General features: G+C 39.1%; 1 protein-coding gene across 15 annotated transcripts; it reads right to left on the bottom strand.

The window, feature by feature from the left end:
• LOC119559980 (flocculation protein FLO11) lies at positions 1–23142 on the bottom strand. 15 transcript variants are annotated; one of them, XM_037873224.1, is made up of 9 exons: positions 23010–23142; positions 20238–20926; positions 14646–14682; positions 8137–8225; positions 7444–7673; positions 6497–6944; positions 4000–4922; positions 2406–3149; positions 1–1711 (listed from the first exon to the last, which is right to left on the bottom strand). In XM_037873224.1, exons 2-9 carry the CDS (start codon positions 20365–20367, stop codon positions 980–982), a joined length of 3333 nt encoding a protein of 1110 aa, XP_037729152.1. In that variant the 5' UTR covers positions 20368–20926; positions 23010–23142; the 3' UTR covers positions 1–979. The 15 variants fall into 15 exon arrangements, with proteins under 15 accessions (XP_037729152.1, XP_037729153.1, XP_037729154.1 ...); XM_037873225.1 differs by having other exon boundaries at positions 20238–20923; positions 23010–23129; XM_037873226.1 differs by lacking the exon at positions 23010–23142 and adding an exon at positions 22618–22632.
• Positions 23143–26225: the final 3083 nt, after the last annotated feature.

Below are 26225 nucleotides of genomic sequence, written 5' to 3'. Positions count from 1 at the left end.
TATAATAAATAATTGTCTATTTTATATTTCTGATTTGTATTCTCTCCGAATTCAGCAACAATTATAACATAGGTTCATTGAATTTACATGATTTCTTGTTCGAGGTCAAAGTTTAAATGCTACAACTTAATTGTTTCTATACAAAAATATGTACAACAAAGATTGGTAACAATTTCGCTGGTTAAATTTTAAACTGTTTAAAATTGTTTTGTACTTTGTTTCTAGAAACAAAATGCTGGGCCGCTTTTCTTAAACAATCTACACTTACTAAGCCATATACAAACAAGTAAATTGGATATATAAAGATCTATAAATGTACACTCATGAATGGAATACAGTATAATTCACTTAGCTATGGTCAATACCTAGGTTACTTTTGGGCTAATCAAAAAAGGTGGTTATTAAAGTTGTTATTAAAACCAATTTTAAAGAGAGAAGGATAAACCTGACTAGATTCAGAAATAAAATCAAAGTGAAATATAACTATTTAGAACATAATGATTTTTTGGTAATCACGTTTGTTTAACAATGTTAAGCTTTGCTTTTAGTCAATGCAAGCTAATCAAATTGTCTATTATAAAATTGACAATTTAATAATATTGGCTTTAACTTATTTTACTCAATGATTCCAATTCCTGACTAACAATTCAGACTAGCAGAACAAATTTGAAATTAATTTTATGATTTTTAATGACTTTTATGCCATTGTTCGGAGCAATGCAATACTTTAATGTATTTTGTTTTTAATGCATGATTTGCACAGGTGCTATATTTGTATTCTTTATTTTAAAAGTGAATCGTTTGTTTTTCTATCCACTGATTGCAAAAAAAATAAATGCATTCAATTAACATTTTGACACATCTTTTCGATCAACTCTTCCTAGTTTCTATTTTTGATTAGGTAGTCTTATGAAAGCCAGCTAAGTGAATTACACCGAGTTTTGTTCCTGGACGGTAGATGATGAAACCCTTCCCCAATCTAGAGGCACCCGTTGCCCCAGCAGCCGCACCACGGAATCTTGCCGCCCGTGTGCGAGCTGACCGAGATCTTCCGGCGGTTGGAGCGCATGCTGAAGCTCGTGGAGGATTCCCGCGAGGAGGCGAAGCTATTGGAGTTGCGATCGGACAACGAGGTGGCCGTCTCGTGGTTGCTGTCCTGGTGGGAATGGTGGCTGTGGTGCGGGTTGCTGCTGATCACCATCCCGTTGTGCGGGTGGTGGTGCCCGTGGCTGTGGTGGTGGTGACCTCCTCCTCCTCCACCTCCTCCTCCGCTGGCGGCGCTGTTCCTGTGCAACGTGTGAACAGTGCCCTCGGAGTGCCGCCTGGAGCACTTGGTCCGACTGACGGTGGCCGTCATGGGAACCGGATCGCTGCCCTCCTTGCGATGGTGGTGGTGGTGGGTGGTGCTGGGCGGTGCCGACGCAGTGGCCCCGACCTCGGGGTGTCCACCACCCACTGGCGCTCCCGGCGGAGGTGCCATCGAGTTGCTGTTGGTGCGGCGACGCGAGGAATGCGGCGAACTGGGGGTGCTGTGACTCATCTTGAAGGCCTTGATGCTCGGGTGGGTGAGCACGGTGCTCAGGTCCACACAGCTGGCGGTGGCCATGGGCAGGGTAGTAACGGACGTGGCCACCTCATCCGGCTGTGCCCGCTGTCCGGATCCACACACGATGGACACGCGTCGCGCCTTTCGCCGCGCTAACTCATCCATCTGAAAGGGTTTTGAGTGGTTAGATTGATATGAATGTCCATAATTTTGAAATGATAATTCATTGCCCATCCATAAAATATACGAAGGAATTGATAGGCAGCCTTAAAGAGCAAATATTCTGTTCCGATATTCCTCAAAGTCTCCATTTATTGTTCAATTAAACTAATATTTATATGGTTTTAAAATTATAAGAAGCACTTGATAGAAAATATTAAGTAATGGCTAATGTCTAAATAATGTTAAATTAAATTTGATTAAAAACAATTTTATTAAACGTATTAGTCTAAATTAGAATTAACCAATACTATAACATTAAAACCAAGTAGTATTAATTCTCAATATCAAATTTATATTAATCAATAGTAATTAATATTTACATTACATTTTAAGTGCATACAAAGAGTATGGTCTTTTATTTTAAAACTGAACTAGAGTTCTCAAATTTTAAATGACGCTCATTTTATAACAGTGAAAATTCAAGTAATATTTAATCTCAAAATCAAATTTATTTTCTTCACATTTAATTTGAAACTGAACTCGAGTCATCAAATTTAAAAGACTCTTATTTTTCGTAGCCCCATTTCATTCAGATTCAGACAAGAGTCAAACTAGAACACACAATTGTTTGGCTTTAGGCTGATGAATTTGCAATGACTCTTCCAGGGATAAAATTACTGGTTATTTCTGTACTCACATTTGCAGCAGCTGCCTGTTCCCCGCCCGCCTCGCCCTCCGTCCCCGTTAGATCCACATCCAGGGATCTGGTTAACTGCGACGGCGAGGAGCGGAAGATGGCTCTTTTGGCAGCCGCCGAGGCCAGTGACTTGTACAGGTGGCTCTTGTTGGGCGGCAGACCGATGACGCCGGAAGCGGAAGTGGTTGGAGGCGGGGGCGGTGGTTCTGAGGGCATGGTTGGCCTGCGAGCGGGTGGCAGCGGGGGCGGTGCCTTTAGCGGTACGTTCGGCTTGGCTGCAATGGGCGGCCTCTGCCCATTCGGTGATTGGGGGGCCACTCCGGCCCCACCTGCCGCCTGATTCACCTGTTCGAATCCCAGATAGGTGCACTTGTCGGGAAACGGTGCCATGGGGTCCGGAATGTGCGGTGCAGGACTGTCGGTGTGCTCCCTCTCCAATGATCTGGTGCGGCGCACTAACTTACTGCTCCCACTGTTTCCCGACTCACTGGACGAGGTCACTGCCGGTGTAGCCGTTCCCATTTCCGTTTCCGTTGTGGCGGGCGATATGGTCGGATTTGTGCCGTCGTACTGCAAATACAGATTCATCTCGGAGCGATAGGGTTTCTTCGCCCGATCGTCGTCCTTGTTGTTATTGTGGCTTAGGTTGTCACGCGACTTGCTCTTCTCCAACTGGATGGCCAGTATGTCCTCCGAAATGGTCTCGATGTCGTTCAGAATCGACTCCAAGTTGACCGAATCCGTCTGGCGGTAATTTTATATAAATCATTATAAATATATAAACAATTGGCTATATTCAAGCGAAAGCATTGCAATATTTTGGGAGATAAATAAATTAGTTAAGATTTGGAGAGAAGATCACGTTTTTAAAACTACAAAGGTAAACATTTATATTTTATTGTTAAAATACTTTAAAGACTCTGTCTGAAACACATCTAGGGATACTATCCAAATCAGACGTGAAACAAATAGAGTTGGGGGAAAATAATCGAATGTTCTTAGCTAATAAGTATGGGTACCATGAACTACATATGATTCCGTAGATTCTGAGATGTTAACAATCAACCAAAATGAGAATATCTTTTTTTTTTTAAACAAATCGGTAAGGAAAAAAAAGTTAATTTAAGCCAAATTGAACTAAACATTCTATTTTTATTTAGACACTTAAATTAACAAATTTGCATTTTAAAGGTGTCGAAAAGGGATATTTTGATATATGTTGAACTTAATATAAATTAATATAGTTGGGCACGCTTACAAAGGGTTTAAAATTTAAGTAGTAGATTCACGAAATTTCCAAAATGAATGAGTTCATATTTTTAAGGACACAAGACAAATCGACTGTTTCTGACTTTCAACAAGCCATCTAAATTGATAATACATTTAGGATAAATAATAATAGTTTTTCCTTAGATAAAAGAGAATAAAGATAAGTAAAACTACAGACAGCTATGGAACAGATACAAATCTGTCCATACTATTCAGGAAAGATTAAACACTGAATCTAAACCAATTTGAGATGAGCTAGTCCGAGGACTGGAACGATATGACTATGACACGAGGATGATCGTCTGCCGGCCAGAGGATCCCTCACCTGACTGACGTTCTCCGCGGACTTGGCCACCCTCTTGGCCTCGCCAACGGCCTTCGCTTTGCCGGCCAATCTCAGTGGCGAAGTGGTGGTCTTGGTGGAGTGGGTGGTGATGGTCATCACCGGCTGTGTGAAAGCCGTGGCCGAGATGCACGTATTGTGGCCGGGCTTTTGTGCTGTGGCATAGATGGGTTCCGCGGACCGGACCGTCGGAAGTGGAGAGCACCTGGCGGCAGCGGCTGCCGCCAGAGCAGCAGTGTATATGTCCAGGACACTGGATCCCGGGTGCGGACCCACCTCACCCAAACCAACGGCAGCGGCCACATCCACCACCGCCCGATGCAGGGAGCAGTGGGTCGGCTGTGGACGTTGGCGGCTGCGCTGGTGGCTGTGGGCGTGGCAATGCGAGTGAGTGGACCGCCGGTGACGAGGACTTACTTGTGGAGACACCCGTCGCTGGTAGGGCGAGGCCAGGGCGTTGTTCACGAATATATCCGGTGGATCTCGCAGGGGCGGCGGCGGCGATCCTGGCGGTAGGTCATCCTGCTCCAGGTCCTGTCCCTGGTTGGCCAACTTGGTGTTGAGCCTCAAGCGCGGCTTGATCGGAGCAAAGAAGTGCTTCGGACTGTTGAGCGCATGTTGCGCGGCATTCGTGGTGATGGCCACCGTTTCGATGTTGCCACCTTCCGGCAGATGCGGTGGCGCATTCAGGGCGATCCTGGGCATCGTCTGCAGGGTCGACGTGGGCACAAAGGTGGTCATCGTACTCACGGGCGGCGGTGGCGAGCGGGACGGCGACGACATATCGGAGTACTTGCGCTGTGTGAAGGGCGACTGCAGGTTGTAGTCCCAGCCGTTCGTGTGCCGCATCGTCTTGCCGGTGGTGGTGCTCGAACTCGTTCCCAACTCCGGAGAGGGCGTTTGGGCTGCAAAATAGTTCTGTTAATAGAATTTTCTAGTAACTACCAATAACTTTGATAATATCTGATTAGTTTAATTAGCTTCTGTGTGTTATAGCTTCGTTGTAATTCTTTACCTATGGTCTCAGCACTTTAAGTTGTCCAATAATCAAAAAATATAACAATATATTTGAATAATTTAAGTCTAAAAAATTGTTTCTGTTGCTTAACTTTCTAAATAGTTGTGAGGGTTTCAGAAAAGGGCAGTGAAAGCAATTTAAAATAATTTTTAGGAAATGGTTTAATACAGTATTTAAAATGGATCTCATTTAGCGCTCAATACTTTTTAAATAATCCAAAAAATACATAATAGATGCTTTAACTAACAAGTTGTTAGTAGCAACTATTGTCTGGCATTCTTATTAATATTGTTGTTGTATAAATATAATTAATATTTAAAGAAGATAAAAGAAAGACATTTTAAAGAAATGGTCTTACACCAAATTTAAGATTTATTTGCTATAGCGCTGTATATATATTTTTTAAATAAACCAAAAAAATTAATACAAAATGTTTGAACTAACATATTTTGTAATAAGTAATTAATTTGTTTATTAGTTTTAGCAAAACTAGTACTAAGAGCTCTTTTTATACCCGTTACTCGTAGAGTAAAAGGGTATACTAGATTCGTCGGAAAGTATGTAACAGGCAGAAGAAAGCGTTTCCCTATAAAGTATATATATTCTTGATCAGGATCACTAGCCGAGTCGATCTAGCCATGTCCGTCTGTTCGTCTGTCTGTCCGTCCGGATGAACGCTGAGATCTTGGAAACTATAAGAGCTAGGCTATTGAGATTAGGCGTGCAGATTCTTGAGCTTCCTACGCAGCGCAAGTTTGATTCAGCAGAGTGCCACGCCCACTCTAACGTCCACAAACCGCCCAAAACTGTGGCTCCTACAGTTATCATGCTAGAATAAAAATTTTAACTGAAATGTATTGTTCCCATCAATACCTATCGATTGACCCAAAAAAAAGTTTGCCGCCCACAAACTTCAAAAAATCGTAAGTATGAACGCGGATATCTCGGAAAATATCAAAGATATAGAAATGGGATTTCAGATTTAGATTCCGTAGGCTTGAGCGCAGCGCAATTTTGTCACGCGAATATGCCACGCCCACTCTAACGCCCACAAACCGCCCAAGCCTGTGGCGCCCACAATTTTCATGCTAGATAAAAAATTTTAACTGAAATGTATTGGTCTTGTCAATACCCATCAATTGATCAAAAAAAACTTTGCCACGCCCACTCTAACGCCCACAACGCTTAAAGCTGTCTACCGCTGGTAGGTGGCGCACTCCAATCTTGCTTTGCTGCTTGCATATCTCCATTTTCCTTTGGTCCCTTTAGCTGAGTAACGGGTATCTGATAGTCGAGGTTCTCGACTATAGCGTTCTTCCTTGTTTTCCTTCTTATTTGGAATGAAATGACAGAATATTTATATTCAAAAATTTCTCGAAATGATTTACATAGAATCTGTTAAGTATTTGAAGTAATTATTTTTAAATCAACCGATTTCCAAAAGCAGAGAGGTCTACTTACCCGCATTACGTGCGCCCATGTGCTGCGTCAGGATGTTCTCGAAGTAGGACAATGGTGGCACCATCGCCTGCAGGTCGTTCAGCTGATTGGCCACCAGTTCGATGGGCGTCAGCGGGGTGAGCGGTCCCATCATGCTGGGCAGAGTGCTCTGCGATCCGTGGGGGTCTGGCTGGCAGATGGTGAGGTGCTCCTGCTGCTGGACGAGCATCAGCTCCGGGTTGCTCAGGGTCTCCTCGGACACCACCGACAGGTGATCGAAGTGCATGGGCTGCTGCTCCTTGTTCTGGTTGCCAGTGCCACCCTCCTCGTTCTTGGATGGAGACGGGTGGCTGGGCACCTCCGGCGGCAGTGGGGGCTTTAGCGGAGCACAGGATCCACCCTCCTGGCAGCACTCGTCGCTGCAGTGGCCGTCGTCTGCCCCACGACACGTATCACATGAGTCAGAGTCCTGTCAAGTTCAAAAACATTTTAGAAATGGTAGGTTTTCCAAAAGTTCCAAAAATATGATTGCGCTTGCAATTAAACACCGTAAAGAGCAACAGATACACTTAATTAATGTTTTATTTAATAATTTTTTCACAGGCCAATTTTTGTAATTTGGCTTTTAGTTAAATATTAATTTATTGTACTGAATTTTTAAAAACCACAGAATGAAACTTGAAATTAATTGAACAAATTTGTTTGGGCTTATGAATTAGTTATGGGTAACTTTAAGGCGTTTAAGACTCCCGGCTTTTCATATACCATTTGAAAATGTAAAACAAAATTATTCATTTACTAGATAAGTTAATGACTGCTAGAATATTTTACTTAGAACATGTAATCGTCTGAACGTTGCTCTTGTTTTAAAAGTTTTTAAAAGATATTTTCAAAAATTTGAATCCATCTTTCAAATCGTTAATATATAACACAATGGTTTTCTCTTTTGCAAATGCTAGTCCACTTACATCACTGTTTACATCACAACCTCCGCTCCCACGCCCACCGCCTCCGCCGCTGCAGCGGTAGGCGTGGCAGGTGCCGCCACTCCCCCCGCTGCCCCTGCATCCACCGAACTCGTGCTCATTGAGCTTCGCCTTGAAGCGTTTGTTGAGCCTGTCGCACTCGTCCCGCAGAGTCCAGATTTCCCGACGCAGTTGCTCATTTTCCCGCCGCAGGCGCTTGATGTCCGATTGCCCTGGAAATGGGAAAACTTATTAGCGTTTCTCAACCAAGAAACCCAGGGCAAAGCCCGGGATGGACATCTCTAAATAGCATTTGGCCGAGTCTAAGGAACAGCACGTGGACATCACGCAGAGCTGTCAGACCTTTAGACACCTCAAATCGCATTGTTTACATTCGCTTATCTTATGTTTTGGCAATGAAAACATTTTTAATGAATATTCCGACAGATATATCTGAAGAGGTGGGCAGATATTTATGTACGAGTAGGTGCGTGTAGAGATATTTCTTTAGCTATATTCTGTAGGATTATTTTGGTTTCCTTAGCCACCGTCTAATGTCTTTTTAATTGGCTGTTTTTAGGTTGTTTTTTGCGCCATTTATTTAACGATTATTTGATTTCCTGTTTGTTGTAGTATTTTTTATTTTATGGCGCTACTAGCCAGCTTTTGATCAGCTATCATCGAATTTGGCCGTACCTCGTTCCACTTCAGCATTAATGTTAATGGTGCGCAGCCTGAGCTCCTCATTTTCGTATATCATGCCCCGCGAAGACTTTCTGTCCAATCTGAAAGGATCCAAATTAATTCAGTTATTATGCTTGGGAAAGGAGTAGTGTTATAAATAATAAAACTAATTATTTGCCTTCGATTGCTAAGCGGTTGCCATGGCGAACGGCAGCCTATCAACATTCCTAACTCTTTCCCAACTTGGCCTATCAAAAATATGTGATTCGCTTAAAGACACGGGTCGTTCTTCAACGAATGCTGTAAGTCAACTGAACCGGATAGGTCTAGCATTGGTACCAATTGTTAGACGTTCTCCTCGACTATATGGCTGCGGCCTTTCAACACTCGGCATGTATAAATAAATAATAATAAAAAAGCGGCGTTGTAGAAAAAATAAATATAAATATATCACCGATTTGGTGCGTTTGGAGGTGGTGCTAAAGAAAAAACACCAAGGAAGAGGAAAACAAGCACAGCAGAGCTATAAATTACAACAACGATGCATAAATAAATTATTTTATCCAATCAACGGCTGTTGGCGTACGTAGCAAACTAAGGGAAAATTTTACCAGAATTTGCTAAGAAAATAAATTCAATCGGGTATCTCCACAAAGAGTATTCCAAAGTTTCCCTTGACTTTTTAGCGCACGGCCTCTTCTTTGCAAATCAAATTAAGCATCTTAAAAGATCTATTCAAATCCCAAATGATCCATAAAATTGGGATTCTTTGCAAATTTTCCATAACTTACGTTTTTTAAACCAAGCGATTTGACACTCCTGTCTGCGTTGAGAATTTTTGACAAACTGCCGATCGCTTGTGGGACCCCAGCTCTTAGAGCCATCTCATATGCTTGCATGAACAAATATTTATGAACACAAATGCGTACATACATTTGAACGTACATATCTCGTCTGGGAGACTGTCTCCCCATCGAATTGTGGAATGCGTAGATCTGAAAACATCGCCCCATATTTATAAGGCACAAAAGATTTTCAAATATTTGGCCACCACGCTCAACTCAGACAAGTGTCATTTATTTTGTGTGATTGAAAAAGAGTTTCCATTCTAAATACTTTTGTGAATAGTATTACACGCTCTCTCGAAAATCTTTGGAATGATCCATGAATGTATGGTAGTCTTTTAGGCGTACATGATAAATGATTCATCCCTTCATTTCCGAGTCGCGTTCCACGTAGTGACGAGGCGCACCATCAGAGTGCTACTATATACTATAGCCGCAGAATTTAAAATCTCCAGTGATGGTTTAATCGTATTGCATACCAAGACTTTAAGAATTTTAATTGGTTTGGGAGAAAGAACGGTGAAACTGTTAAAGTCAAAATTTAGAAACTTTCAGCTGTTGGGACCGGTGGGGATAAACGTCCCTGCTTATAAGCCTAGTTAAGTGTATTTATTTAGTCAAATGTACAATAATTTTTCGATACAAATCACACTTTGGGGATTTTACAAAAAATGTTTAACGTTATGCCTATTTTTCTTTTTCTTTGAAACACGTAATGCAAGGGTAATGCTAATGAACATTTAAGATAAAGAATTATAAAAAAACAGGATAGTACGCTTTAGTCGAGTGCCTCGGATACCAGATTCCCATTACTGTTAACCAAAATAAATATGACAACAAATGGCGCCACTTATTATGTCTTTTCTTAAACACAAAATAACTAGTACCACGTGCTGTTTACATTACCGAATATATCCATGTGATAATAAAACGAAAAGACTTAATCGGCTAGCAAGCCTCAAAAGACATTAAAATTAATTTAAGTTTTAAGTCAGTCAGTTATTCTTTTCTAAAGTTTTATAAAACAACTATAAGAAAAGTTTCGTTTCGATGGTTTAAAAAAACGAGTACCATACCTCGCATTGAAACAGATAAGCAAACGTCTACAACCTTTCAAAATATAAATTTTATTTTTATTCAAAGTGGTGTAGATTGCAAAGTTTTATAGTGACTTCTATCAAAAAAATGTATCAATTTACTATGTCATAAAAAACAGCTATATATTAATCCCCCATTCCACACTCCTTTCACCCGTTATTCCTCGACTACATTTTTGGAACTCTCATATTTTTGTAATTTCTCAGAATTTCTTTGATGTTTATGATGATTAACAAAGTACAATTTATTGATCAATATTTAAATTTTCCTGAAATTTCGTTGTTTAAAGTTGACTCAGTTGCCGAGATGGTAAAAATTATTCACAAAGAAATGCACTTCTGGCATGTAATATCAGTGTACCAAGTTATACGAACTGTAGAAAAACATTACTGCTTTAATATGTTTCCATAAAACATAACATAATTGTATTCATATTTTAATTAATTTGTCTAAAAAAAGATGTGTATTTTAAATATTTGTGTACAAATTCGTTCTGGTTCAAAGATACTGGTTCGCCTATGCTGTCCAGCCCTAGTTTCTTAATTCTTTTTCGTGGACTTTCAATATACACAAAATACGCTTTTTAGCGTCACGTTTGCTCTAAATATACCAAACAATAAAATCGATAAGCTGATGATCGATAGCAAAGCAAACTATGGCAGTTTTATTGAAGTCTTCACACACATGAACCTTATACACAGGCACTAAGAAAAATACACAGATTCTAGATAGATTTGCATGAGTAAACATTATTAGCGAGCTTTGTATACAACTTTGTAGAGTAAAATCAAGTTGGACAATGTACACGAACCGATGATAAACAAACTGGAATTATTTTTAGTTCGGCTGGCCATAAGCGAATATTGTTTATTATACGACCGCTAAAGTGTACGGATATTAGAAAAAATGTTAATGACTTTTTATAATGTTCGAGGGCCAGATGTCCGTTCCCGAAATTAAAGTGCATTTGGCGAGGCATTGGGAAAAGGAAATGTAAATGGATAAAATTTTTCTTCGATTTCAGCTTACTTGGCCGACTTTTCCGAGCGTTTGTTGCTCTTGCTCTTGCTCCTTTCATATTGAGTTCGAGTTGTCTTGGCGCCTTTCATTTATTTTAGAAAACTATCTGCACTGGTAGCTGAAGCGACACACTTGTACGGGTTTTTCCCAAGTTTATGCAATCATCGACGATATTTTCACAGCCGCACCTTTCTCATCGACTTCACATTAACTTAAATAATTAATTATAGTTTCTGTTAACAACCAGCCGCGTGACAATATGAGAAATGGGCGAACAGAAGACAATTTCCCCGCAGCAAAACCGCACGAGTCGACTATAAACCGAAAACTGACAGTTAGGCGAGATCAGTTTTGGCCAAAAAATAAAGCGACTAGAACAACAGTCGCCGACGACTGGCATTGAACGCTGCCGCCAAGAGCAACAAGCTTTGTCTGCTTCAATTTTTATACAAATTAAAAGGAAAATTAAAAACGAAAACGAATAGCGAACGCAGCAAAAAAGTTTCATAAAGCAAATTTGGGCGAGTAAATCGAAGGAACAACAAATCAACGTTCTCAATGAAATGTACGCATGCTGTGTCGAGTATTCGTTTATAAGATTAACAAAAGCCCCGTGAACCGTACGAATAAAGAGCGCGGAAAGCTAAATGGGTAACTAATGGAAAGGACAACGAACTTTAGATGCTCTTGAACAAAATATTTAAAAACAAAAGCTAGTCAAACACTATGATCAAACTAATAAATTTAATCGCACTGGTACTTAAGAAAAAATATTTTTTTTACCCATATGTACATTTTCTTTATCAAGAATTTTAATAGGTCGAGGCGATATTTATTTATTTTTTTACGGTATCACTTGTAATAGTAAATATAGAAATCACTCTTTTTAGACTACTCGCATTTATGCCGAATACTTAAAAAGTTATGTAATAATTATTTTGAATATCTCCGGAGCTGTAGAAAATTTACATTAAAATCAAGTATTGCGAACCTTCGTCGAACATTCTCTCCACAGGGCTTTTATGGATAAATATTCAGAACGTAATGTTTTTCGCCACATGTAAATAATACTTCGTTTAATAACCTAGTTTATATCAAGAAAAATATTTTAGCTACAAAAAATTAATTAAAAAAAAACACATTTTGGTAAAAAACAAGTTTATAGCAGAATAAGCAAAGTGTAAATTCATCCACAAAATTGTAACAATGAATCGGGTAAACTTCTGTTTGAATTTGCAAGTGTTGCTTTAAGGCAGGTCTTTGTTGGTTTTTAAAATGTTTTCTTAAATCTTTTCACAAACTATTAAAGTTTTCATTAATTGGCAAAAAATTAATTAACAATTGTACAAATATTTGACATTTTTTGTTGTCTGTTCAGGGCTGGATAAAAAATAAAATAATATGTATTGCTTGCATAATCAATTAACCATCTAATTATGTCAATATTGTTTTTTAATTTTTTCTCCAAGCACATTGACTATATTTACTCTCAAATTTATTTGTTGAATGAAATTTCCGTTTGGTCCATTTTTTGTGGGGTTCAGCCTCGGTATTGATAACATAGGATATAAATGGAAATTAATCAAGCCTTTAATCGCATTCCATGCTGGATTTCGTTTGGGTTTTTTCAATTGACAATGTTGTAACTGGGTATAGAAGAAATTAATTTATTTCTTTGGTAAGCAGCAGATGATAGAGTAAATTAACAATAACCGCATTTTCAATTAAATTAACAGCTCTTTTATTGAGATCAGAATGGAATAAATTGCACGACCAGGCTGCCCTCTCTTCTAGTGAAATGTGTCGCGACATTGGCAGCCTAAATAAAACTATATCTGGCACCCACACATTGGTGGATCCCATTAAATCTTGGACATATATGTGTTCTTATACGCACAACATTTTAAAAATAAGTCCACTCAATCGGCCAGTTCCTCTCTGTCGTTTATTCATTATGTAAAGTTCACATGTTGGCCCCCACTTCCAATAAATAATATTTTCGTTAATGAAAAATGTGTGTGAATCCGCTTATTTATCAGCCAATTAGAAAATTAGCAAAGCTTAACTGAGCGCGTCAGAAGCATAAATATAAATTAAGGAGTCCGCACCTCTTTTAAACTCATGCCAATTTGTTTTAAAGCTAATCGCCGCTGTCACTTACCGCCGCTGTATCTATTGTTTATTTTGACATAAATTTGACGGGGACAGTTTAATCTTGGACTTTAAAATTCACCAAGCTGTTTGCCTAAGCAATAGTTGGAGTAATTTGGGAAAGTACCTGAAAGTGTGGGAATGCGGCTATAATTTATGGCTCACCAATATCGACCAGATCGAAGAGATGATTCGTTAATTATGGTTAGAGCTACCAATCATGTTCAAAATTTGGAAGATACATATTTTGTAAACAAATATTCCAAAGCTTATTATTTTCAAACATTTTATGGTGATACAATATTCTATAAAATACAGAACTAAAACAAGAAAGAACACTATAGTCGAGTGCCTCGACTATCAGATACCCGTTACTCAGCTAAAGGGACCAAAGGAAAATGGAGATATGCAAGCAGCAAAGCGAGATTGAAATGCGCCACCTACCGGCGGTAGACAGCTTTAAGCGTTGTGGGCGTTAGAGTGGGCGTGGCAAAGTTTTTTTTGGATTAATCGATAGGTATTGACAAGACCAATACATTTCAGTTAACATTTTTGATCTAGCGTGAAAATTGTGTGCGCCACAGGTTTGGGCGGTTTGTAGGCGTTCTAGTGGGCGTGGCATATTCGCGTGACAAAATTGCGCTGCGCTTAAGCCTAAGGAATCTAAATCTGAAATCCCATTTCTCAATCTTTGATATTTTCCAAGATATCCGCGTTCATATTTACGATTTTTTGAAGTTTGTGGGCGGTTTGTGGGCGTTCAAGTGGGCGTGGCAAACTTTTTTTTGGGTCAATCGATAGGTATTGATGAGAACAAGACATTTCAGTTAAAATTTTTATTCTAGCATGAAAACTGTAGGAGCCACAGTTTTGGGCGGTTTGTGGGCGTTAGAGTGGGCGTGGCACTCTGCTGAAACAAACTTGCGCTGCGTAAGAAGCTCAGGAATCTGCACGCCTAATCTCAATAGCCTAGCTCTTATAGTTTCCGAGATCTCAGCGTTCATCCGGACGGACAGACAGACGGACAGACGGACAGACGGACAGACGGACATGGCTAGATCGACTCGTCTAGTGATCCTGATCAAGAATATATATACTTTATGGGGTCGGAAACGCTTCCTTCTGCCTGTTACATACTTTCCGACGAATCTAGTATACCCTTTTACTCTACGAGTAACGGGTATAAAGACATATGTTAATAAGCTTTTACTGATCAAAAAAGCTTCACAAATTTTAATGTAAAATATAAGAGAGGAGCTTTGTTCCCCTCCTTTAAAGCTATATCGCAAAGCTTTTTCTCTTATAGTTCCGATCGCTTTCAAGGGGGCACACCATTCTTTTAAATTTTAGGACGTATACTTAATTTTAGAGCTTATAGCTAGTAATGGATATTATTTTTAAGTTTACCTGCTGTTTAGCTTATAGTGTGCATGACGTCTTCGTTCTCGGAGCATAGTCGTGCATTAGTTTTCCCGCATGTGAAAGAAAAACCAACAAACAAAAAACAAAATACACATAAAGTCAAACAAAAAATGTACACAAACACAAAACATCACAGAAAATATAAAGGGTAGAGGTAACAGAATGGAAGATAGGGGATAAAGACAAAATCATAATAAAGAAAATGGAAAATTATTTCCTTGCTTATTTGATTTTGTTTTTGTGTGTGTTTTCTTTTATTTTTTTGGTTTTGAATTGTTATTTTGGTTCTGTTTGGTTTTAGCTTCGATCGCTTTGTTTACAAATAGCTGAGAGCGTATTTATTTAGACAAGAGCAGAGTATGTAAGCGCATTGAAAAATTACATATTAGAAAAACGCAGCCTGGAAAAAGAAACAGTTGAATACAATAGCAAAGTAACATGATGTATCATACAAGACTGTATAAATATTTTTGGCAATGACAGCATTTTCTGTAGGCCTTAAAATATAATTAATATATCAGTTTGTATCGGAAAAGATATTGGCATCGGGCTCAAATAGTTTAAAGGTTTCTCATATATAACTCCTAATATGCAGTATAGTAAGAAACAAGAGAGAAACGCTATAGGCAAGTTCCTCGACTATCATATACGTATTAGTATGTAGCTAGCCATTTTAACTTATCCATAACCAATCCACGGCGGTGACAGTTTAATGAAGCAAACCCTTACATATGTGGGCGCCAGATAGGTTAAATCGTTATTGGGGCGCACAACAGGATAACAAACCTCCGCTTGAACCGTCATAAGTATAGTAAATCTAAACTTTCTGCAGTTGAAAAATAATTGATTGTAAATATTAAAGTCTTATAAAGAAACTATCATTAACAATTTTTTTTTAGTTCTATATAACGATTAAATGCATCTTCATTTTAGGGATTTCAGCATAATATTGGCATTAATTAAAAAAAAATTTCTTCATAAAAAATTTGGGTTTTGACATTGTCCTTTCTCAATTCTTGTATACAAAATGTTTGCCTTGGCTTAAAAAAGGTTTACAGGTTACTTTAAAAAAATTATAAATGGCAACAGGCTTATTATTTTGAACACCTCTATTACGGTTGTAAATTCTATAAGCCTGTTAGATTTGGTGGCCTTCTTTTTTTAAAGAAAATTTATTTTTGAAAGTGCCTTGTCATTTTGAATACGTTTCATGGCACCTTAAAAATCTTGGGTTCGGCGGCATGCCGTGCGGAATACTGATTCCCGTTTTAATATCTAGATGTTCAATGACATTCCGTTCTTTATGGGTTTTGCGGCGACGCTGTCTGGACGGTATGTTTGTGGGTTGTGGGTTACACAATGTACCAGCTCCAGGATGTATGCTACACACGCACCGAGCGCCCCCCACCCTCAACCTCCTTATCAAACAGCCACAAAGGGCCAGACAAAAAACTGTAGCGGAACACACATTTTTTATTCAAAAGGGGTAAAGCATTATCTGGCATAGCAATTGATTTATCGATTAAGTTGTCAAGTACACATTGTCATCCTTCATTAATATTTACATGTGTTACAATTCAGCCTCGCTCCTTGACGGCCTCCCCCGTATCCATCCCAACCATACCCGCACCCTCTTGGGGACTTTTTCTTTGCTCTCAGGCAGCATTGAAAGGATTTTCTTTGTCCATTACATAACTGGCGCACAGGACCCTATATAATGGAATATATATATACATTCCTTTCAGCTAATTTATGGCTGGGGTCGTAAATTTATCAAGGTGAAAGATTTACGAAAGATTCCAGAGAAGATATTGCAGACACGTTTTAATTCCATTCAAAAGATGCCAATTGAAGGAATATAAACTGCCAAGTTATGATTGAATCTGCGAATTCCGCAAGTTTAATATCTTTTGCAAGAATATACATTTTGAATAAACAAAGGGGGGAGAGTGAATTTATTTCATTTATAAACTTACCCAGTATCGTAATAAGAACTCATAAATATTTGTATTAAATTTTATGAAGAGCTATATTGAGGCGAACGTTATGAATGCCGACAATTCACAATTAACCAGGCGCACATTAAAATTTCAATTTTATTTCAATTTTATTTTTTTCTTAAGCATTATCTCCCATTAAAGATGATCACCAGGTGATTTTATAGGTGCACTTTTGAACACACTTTCATTTACTTATATGTATGGTTGGGGGAGAGTGGTTTTTGGCCAGGACACCCACGCGCGATTGGGGGTGACAAAGAGAAACGCACTGCCCCGGACACAAGATACTTTCTCGAACGGATTCAGAATCAGATACGATGTGGCCTGCGAGGCACGCGTCTGGGAACTGCAACCACTTGGCTTCACCAGCGGATTGTGTGTATTCTGCGTTTTCGTGTTAAATATTTTGCGTAGCCACAGTTTATTTGTTGTTGCCCCTATGTGTGTGTGCGTTCGGCGGGCAGTAGGCGGATAACGGGAAAGGGGGGTGGTGCATTCGAGCGGGCCAACATACGGCATGCCAATAAACTGCCGGAATGTGCGTGAGCTGCTAAACCGTCTGCCGACAGTGGGACTCATAAATATGTTCACTGGCAATAACAATCGATGGCTTTTTCTTCGAATTTTATTCAAAAAAGTGGGATCGATTATTTTGTTTATACAATTCCTAAGGCCAAATTGGAATTTCTGATGGGCATATAACTTTTAGTACAATTTTAAAAAAGAATATCAATTTTAAAACTTATTTGTGGGCGAAAATTTATCGAAAATATTTCATATTCAGTTGCTCTGATATTTATAAATAAATATATATATACATTTTTTTAAATTTAGTTAATGCTTTTTCTTTGACTGAAGCTGATTTCCATTAACCTTTACTTGTTTTCCTTTTCCCATTTCAAAAATATATGGCTATTAATATAATTTAGAACTCATACTCGGCAGCATAATAATGATCAGCACTGTTCCGGCTAGACGACTCCAAAAAGAGTGAAAAAATCTAAGAAAAGTGGGGAATACAGAGAGAGAAAAGAAATGGTGCTAAAGACAGGGGTCGAGTAAACTCTCTGACAAATAAGCGAAATGAACAAGTTTCTGTCTATTTCTGCCGCCGCCTGTTGCATTTTATGGTTCTATTATGGGGCAGTGTGCCTCCCTATGATACAGATGTACAGATGTGTGTGGGTCACTTTTTATGCCAGATAAACGAACGAGAGGATCTTTCGGCAGACTATGAACGATTTCATAAATACACATAATGCCTGCACTCGTTGGGCACAACTTTTGATGTGTGACCGCAGCAGTTAAAGTTTATAATGGCCAACATATGAGTTTTCTAATTCTCTGGATAAAGGGCGGAAGGGCCGACAAAAATTTATTTTTATGGGCCATTGTGTTTTTAATTTTATTGGTCTTTTCCGCAGGCTTTATGTGTTTAAGAGAAATCAATAAATAAACACCTTTAGTGTTCAATATAAGCCATCAAATACTAATCGAAGAAAGCACAGAAGTCCAAAGACTTTATTATTACATATTATTTAATAGGAATAAATATAAGTTTGTTTGACAAGTGCTACCTATTTAATTATTTCTAGAATTATCCAATAAAAAATGAAGAACAGTGCCAACATTACTCAGTTTATCAAATACAGACTCTAGAAAAATGTTGAGAGTAAGGTATTGACTATTGGTCATAATAGAGAAAAATTTATACATTTTATAAATATAATGAGCTATAAAAGCTGTTATAAATACAAATGGCTTGCCTTTTTGTGTTAATTTTCTCACAGTAATTTATTATTATTGAATCTGTCTGATTCTCAACAACTTATTTAGATTTTTAAGATTTTCGGACTGACAAATACGCTGCCTAGTTGCTTTACTGGGTCATCCGCAGACGTTCCAAAAAGGTGAGAGAGTCGTGCCTATTTTTACCAACATGCCACAAGCTGCAATGTTTGGACGTCGCAAAGAAACGCTACGATATAAAATGAAACCAACAGGAATTTGTAAACAATAAATTACAAATTAAATTACCATATGCCGGCAATTTGCCGTCTTTGCTGAGATTTGCTGAGATTTACAGCGACCAACACTTTGCGAGTTGTAGCTGCTGCGAATTATTTCCAAAATAAAATCAATGCGTCAAGCAATTCGGATTGACTCCACACGATCTGGCTGTGCTAATTGAAGGCTTTCGGAAAATGGGCTAAATACTAGCGGAAAATTCAGATCAATGCGGCCGTTCCTGGCGGATGATCGACGAGCGATCAAGGTAACGGAAGCGAGACCGATTTAATTGGCCCCACAAGTTTGCCGGGGAATCGTTACCATAACAGCCGAATCAATTCATAAGAAATATTTTTAAAAACACCCACAAACAAGTTCAATGAGCCATATCCGCATAAAATCGAATCGAGAATGAAGTACGAATGATTTTTCTATTTGCCTTTCATTCATTGCTAATTGCTCGGACTAAATGATGAATATGTTTTTAATAATTGAAACTGAATTATGAGCAACCCGCGAGTAAGCACACGGGCGGGGGCTGAAATAATTTGCTGCCCAATTAAAATTGAATACAATTCATTTTCCCCCCTATACGTTTGAATCCCATTTTTACTCTGCGAAAGACAAATTTGGCTGGAATCCCGCTGATTGAAGGAGGCTGAGTAAATCGGGTAATTGGATAAAACCGTTTTCAAGTATATTTTATGGCCTAATTGAAATATATTTTCAGATAGTATTTTTTTTCGCTTTTCTTGCCGCACGTTCCTCGCTGCAATGCTTTTTAGCAAATAGCTGCACAAAACAAGAAATAAATAAAAATGAAATGAGAGATTCTGTTTCAGCTGTAATTGAATTCCTTATATTTCTAAACGACTTTTATTTACCAAAAGTATTTATACTTTTATAAAAACAAATTTTAGCCAAAAATATAAATTTTAGTAAATTTATAAGCATTAAAATATTTGTATATTATATTGAAATCTAAACTTTAGATACCATAGTTTTTCCCATAAACGATTTTTAGCAAATCCTAAGCTTAACTATATTATGCTTTGGAACTTTTTCGTCAATTTGCTTACAATTAATGATCTTAATGGTCGTTGATTACCTCCTCAACTCTATTATAATTCTGAAGAAAATAAAAATTGTAAAAGATCTTCAAAAATAAAATTGTATAGAAGTATTTAATTTAACGGTTTCTAAATCAGTAAATCATCTCCAAATGTCTTATAGATAATTTATTGTTTTCTCACATCTTTGAACCCAAAACGTCAAATGTGTTCTGCTTGCTCCCAAGGTCTTCGAAAACGAGGCTTTCAACTCTGCTGGGGGTTCAAATATTTTAGAAGTGGTGGCTTAACACCCAAGTAGCTTTTGAAAACTTCAGGTTAACCAATTTCGAACTAGCACTCCTTGCGGATATATTTAGATTACATGGATAGTTTGCGCTTTCCTCTCGCTCTAAGCCAAATAAACACGCTCTGGTGGCTCACGCCAGCAAATTAAAGCTTGTGGGTGTGGGTGTACATACTGTGGTACTGTGTGCCCTGGTATAGGTGCAACCTACTTGCTTTGGTGGGCGATGAGCTCGACTGCGTTGATTTCCGCTGATTGCCGTCGCTGTTGTCGCCGTTGCTGCCGCTGGCGCGTCCGCTAATTAAATTGTCATCCAAAGAAATGCCGTCGAGCCAATGCATGACATTATTTCCCTTTGTTGTCTACACGCACACACCTTCTACCCACGGCTAACACCCGGAGAACACCTCACCCGCAGGCAGGTGGATAAATCACATTTCAGCAGCAGCTTGCCCAATTGATAATTTCATCCCGAAACGCTGACACTTCATTTTCGTTTTCCACGGATTCCGATTCTGTTTCCGATTCTGTTTCCGATTCTCCTGCTCGGCTCGTATTTATCACATCTTTCTTTTTACATTCTCGGGGCATTGGCAGTTGACATTTGTTTGTTTCCACAATCGCACTCGAACACACACAGCTAATAACTCAACAAGTATTGAATGCCCGTTTAGACCTTTTCCTTTGCCACCTTCTCCTTTTCTTTCGATTCGATTGACTCGATTTTCTGTTTCCCGTTTGCGCCTTTTACTTTGGCTTTCACTCGCTATTGGCTTTCAACAGCACGCATACGCCCCGTGTGACATAATTAGCACATTGCACTTTAACACTTGTCACCTACTTGGGTGCCAAACGGAGGTATTTTGGTGAGCTTAATACGTTTGCATAGCTCTGATACTGCTGGATAACACGAAAATAAAAGAAAAATGGTTATCGTTGATCAGTTGTATCACTCGCCTATCGATTATTTTTGGAATATTTATCATATATAATGGATAATCTTTTAAAGGGTATTCATTTTATTCTAACAAAAATAAAGGAAGAATACATAAAACAAGGAGGTTGAGCACACTTTTAACTCTGTAATTTAGACACAGAATATTTGCCACCGATAGGCTGACGATTTTCTTACGATATTTTCGATAGTTACGACGAAAGACAAAAATTGATCTTAAATGGTGGACCTCCTATTAATTTTGAACACATTTAGTTCTTTGATTAGGGGCCACACATCATTTTTGCCACCAACATTTAAATTGGAGTCTGTCCTTGATCGACTTGGTGCGATTATTTCGATAATTGTTATCGATTGGTTTTAGATTCACACCTTATAATAGCTTTTCAGTAAACAGACTCTTTTCGATTTGATAAAAAAATGTATACCCGATAGAATTTTATAAATTTAAACGATTACTCCGATAATTTCAATCGATTGCCTTTTCGCGCCTGCGACTTGATGTTGACCCTCCGGGTAGCCGGCTGCTTCTGGCTGAGAATCGGACGCTGACCGGACTGGCCCAGAGATATAGAGATATAGACAGAGACAGAGACAGAGGGGGCAACGGCGGTGGAGACAGCGTCAGCGACTGTGGCGCATTTCCAATCGTTTCGCACATTATTGTTTCCATTGTGTTCGATATTTGTATTTTCTTGTACTTTTGTTGCTCGGGCACACATACAAATAAGTTTGCCTCAATTTATTGTACCTTTGCCTGTTTATTTTATACAAGTCCGGGCGTACTAGTATTACGATACACCACCAGATCTGAGGAACAGAGGGAAACTCAAATAGTTGGCCGCTTCTAGCCAATTTCCTATTAGACATGTCGGCAGATACGATTCGTGTGCGTGTTTACCTCCGACCACGTATTAAATGTGAGCTCATTGGGCGCGGGCTGGAGATAAATATTACCTGTCTGCCCTTCGGGGGCGTTCTGCGATTTCTACATTAGCATTGGCCAAATGGAAATCGAAGGAAATTCGGGGAAAGTTCGAAGAAAACACCTACACGTTGCACGGACTCTGGGCCCCAAGAGCGATAATATTTGTAAAATCCGCAGTCGCCAAGACAACAAGTCCTATTATGCCAAGGAAATATTTCCGAATTTCGGAACGGAACTCACTCAATAAATCATTCATTAATCACCGAAACTGTCCCGCTTTTAAAACATTATGTCAAAATGTGTTAAACAAGAATTTAAGCATTTTGAAAACATTTGACTGCATTCTGGAGGGGTAAGGGGACGGCAGAAATAGGCTTGTTTTATAGCTCAGTGAATTTGGGAAATTCAAAAACGATTTCCGATGGTCTTAAATGTCTAATTGCTTGAGTTGCTCCAATGCCGAATGTTTGTTTACCTAGTAGCATGTGTAATTTATTTAAAACATCTGACTAAACAATCGAACCGGTCAATGAATGATATACAAAACGGCAGAGCTTTGGTTTCTTGAAAAAAGAGATCGACGATCGGCTGTCTCAAGGTTACACTATGATAGAACTTGTACGTTTTGGATAATTTTATTCCCGTGTAATCGTCTAGAAATTAAGTTGTTTATAATAGTTTTTTAAAGGTTATAATAATTTTTACAACCTATAAATAAATTATTTGAAAACATTAAGCTGAAATATGGTTTCTGTGCGATCTTAACCAGTGTGCACTTAATGGCAGCTTGTCAAAAGCTCAATACGGCTTGTATCTTTCCTTAAATTTACTTTTGAAATACTGTATTTCTTTTCGGTAATTTAAAACCAAATGTTTATAAAATGGAACGGGCAGCGAAAGCCCATTGAATTATTCTTTCGAGAGCTGCATTTCAAATTGAAATTTCAGCAAAACTAGAAATTTCACATTTTCATTTATTAAAGGAGACGTCACGGGTGCACTGCATTTTTCGTCGATGCCTGCGTCAATCAGCGGTCTGCACTTTCACATATTTTCAATGATAAACACGATATTTGTTTTGGCAGGCGTTGCTTATTTACATTTCAATCACAAAACAATTTCACTTCCGCATCGCCAGTGATCGCGCCACGCGGCGTATGAGTAATATTCCACCTAGGGGATGGAAACAAGGGACAAGCAACGTCCGCTGGCGATGAAAGACCGACTTATTCTGCAGTTGCATCGAACCCATTGCTGCGAACAGCTGTCTTCCAGTCAGCCAGGCAGCCAGACACCCCGTCTCCCAAATCCCGCCCACATTTGGAACCCCCCTCTCCGTCTCCTTGGTGTGGGTGTGTGCGTGCGTAGGCCGTAGGTACTGCCAGACAACGCAGACATCTGTATTAGTTACCCTACCCCATCCAAAGTCCCTTATGCTGTGGAAAATTAAAAGAATCAAAGGCAACGGCAAAGAGCAAAATTAAGTATTTAGTTGTAGTATCGTATCTAGTGCAGACATGCATACTGGCTTGCATTCTGAACCCAAGGTGGCGGGAAATACCAGGGCGGCAGGCAGACTGCCTATAAGTTTTCTTTTGGGGTTGCCCAGAAAAGGGAATGCTTTTTGAATTTCAGTGAAACCAGATAGGCTTTCGACAAAATGTTTAATAAATGATTGTCAATTAATAGTTTGGTATTTTGTTTCTGGAATTTTAAGTCCCAAATTATATTTTTTAAAATAAAGAACTTAATGCTTTTAGTTTTAATAATCATTATTTTTGATTTAACACCACAATTCTGGTACTTTAAGTGCCTAAAAAGATTTTGCAAAGAAGAACTTAATTTTTATAACTGTGAGAATAATTGATTTACATTAAACACTTATCCTAACTATTTATTATATCCATTTTTTGGTACAAAAACTTAAAGTATTAATAAAATATAAGTGCAAACAGTAATAACATTTCCTCAATTGGGAAAAATAAAAATGTGTATTTTATATTTTTTTAAGATTCCCAAATAGGCTGTAGGTTTGTTATCCTAAGTAGAAATAATGGTCCACCCCAATATGCAAGCGTCTCAGCCTCTGCTTCCATGTGCGTTTCCACGCTTAACTGTGTGTGTGTTCTTATGTCAAAGCTGAATGGAAAAGAGAAAAATAAAATGTGTAAGAGCCAAGATAAAAGGCATTGTTTCAGGAAGGCGAAGATCGAAAAAAAAAGGAATAGGAAAATACTTTAACACAAAATGTGTAAGAATTATTGGGGGTGATGGTGCATGCAAGGCAACGGAAATTGCCTTTAGGGTTGTCAGAGCTTATTATGAGAATTTCAGAGATATAAGGGCTCAAAGAATGTGCGATTGCCAGGCAGATAATCGGTAAGTTGAGGCAATAAATTGTATTAAATCAGCAAATTTAATTAGTATGGATCCGCAGAGCGATAGGCAACCCTGGTCTATCTGATTGCCTGTTTCCTTGGCCTCCTTGGAATTGCGGCAATTAACACATCAATGTGAGGCGGTATCGACAGTGGCACACCACCCATTTCCAGCCCATTCCCACACCCATCGCCCACCGCCCACGTTACAGAATCGCCTCCAGAGAGGGAAATAAATTATTCTATTTGAAAGCTTTTAAAGCGTCCACACTCGGCTAAGGCTGCTGGCATTAAAATGCATTTATTTGAATTTCTTGTTGATATCGGAGAGCACAGAGCTGGCAAACAAACAGAACTGACGCCCACTTGCAGTATTTATTGTGTTTTGAATTGGGTAGAGGCATAAACTAACCTTTGACGTTGCCTCCTCGAGGACGCTTCCCCCATCTACCACCCCTCTATATTCTCCCCTGAATTTGAGCCCTTCCACGTGTGGTCTTTTTCGGTACCTTGATAATTTATTGCGTTACGTATCCGAAGCGTGGGCGGGCAATTGAATTGAAATGAATTTGAAGGGTGGTGGGGGAACTGTTTCATAAATGTTGCCAAAGGACTCCCAGCCGACCCTCCCCCAGAAAATTGCAATCGTTTCTGTTTGTTTCGAACTTCGATTGCGGGGTAATTTAATCCATGTTTTGCTAGTTGCTTAGTTGCTTGTGCTACCTCAAACTCACCGAAACTGCAATAAAAACAAGGAAGAACGCTATAGTCGAGTACCTCGACTATCAGATACCCGTTACTCAGCTAAAAGGACCAAAGGAAAATGGAGATATGCAGCAAAGCGAGGTTGAAATGCGCCACCTACCGGCGGTAGACAGATTTAAGCGTTGTGGGCGTTAGAGTGGGCGTGGCAAAGTTATTTTTGGATCAATCGATAGGTATTGACAAGACCAATACATTTCAGTTAAAATTTTGTATCTAGCATGAATATTGTGGGCGCCACAGGCTTGGGCGGTTTGTGGGCGTTAGAGTGGGCGTGGCATATTCGCGTGACAAACCTGCGCTGCGCTCAAGCCTACGGAATCTAAATCTGAATTCCCATTTCTCTATCTTTGATATTTTCCGAGATATCTGCGTTCATATTTACGATTTTTTGAAGTTTGTGGGCGGTTTGTGGGCGTTCAAGTGGGCGTGGCAAACTTTTTTTTGGGTCAATCGATAGGTATTGATGAGAACAATACATTTCAGTTAAAAATTTTATTCTAGCATGAAAACTGTAGGAGCCTCAGTTTTGGGCGGTTTGTGGGCGTTAGAGTGGGCGTGGCACTCTGCTGAAACAAACTTGCGCTGCGTAAGAAGCTCAGGAATCTGCACGCCTAATCTCAATAGCCTAGCTCTTATAGTTTCCAAGATCTCAGCGTTCATCCGGACGGACAGACAGACGGACAGACGGACAGACGGACAGACGGACAGACGGACAGACGGACATGGCTAGATCGACTCGGCTAGTGATCCTGATCAAGAATATATATACTTTATGGGGTCGGAAACGCTTCCTTCTGCCTGTTACATACTTTCCGACGAATCTAGTATACCCTTTTACTCTACGAGTAACGGGTATAATTATTTATTTATTGCAACAAGTGCACTTCGGGGTGACCTCCTTGCCATAAAGCGAGGGCTTTTCCCAGTTTTCCGAATTTCCCGATTAAGATATCGAAGGAGGTAAGGGGTAATGGCTGCCATAACTGTTAGCATAATGGCATTCATAAGTATGTAAATATTTCAAACTCCTCCGTACAACTCTAAATATCATTATAGACAATAACTTCAAAAGCAATTATCGTTAATTGTTATGGCCATTTAAATTTAACGCATCATTAACAGCGAAGGACGGAAAGTATAGTAACAGAAACAGAAATGGAATCAAACGGCGAG

This window comes from Drosophila subpulchrella, unplaced genomic scaffold (assembly GCF_014743375.2).
Source record: "Drosophila subpulchrella strain 33 F10 #4 breed RU33 unplaced genomic scaffold, RU_Dsub_v1.1 Primary Assembly Seq354, whole genome shotgun sequence".
In the NCBI taxonomy this organism is placed as follows: Eukaryota; Metazoa; Arthropoda; class Insecta; order Diptera; family Drosophilidae; genus Drosophila; species Drosophila subpulchrella.
The sequence above is the reverse complement of the archived record's forward strand: the minus strand, read 5'-3'. Positions and strand labels throughout refer to the sequence as shown.

What these genes read in the sequence shown, in the direction of transcription:
- LOC119559980 (XM_037873224.1), bottom strand. Translation starts at nt 20,367, where the DNA reads ATGCATTGGCTCGACGGCATTTCTTTGGATGACAATTTAATTAGCGGA. An exon ending in CACTATAAGCTAAACAGCAG is followed by an intron (nt 8,226 to 14,645) that starts GTAAACTTAAAA and finishes GGATCCTTTCAG; the next exon opens with ATTGGACAGAAAGTCTTCGC. An exon ending in TAATGCTGAAGTGGAACGAG is followed by an intron (nt 7,674 to 8,136) that starts GTACGGCCAAAT and finishes TCCCATTTCCAG; the next exon opens with GGCAATCGGACATCAAGCGC.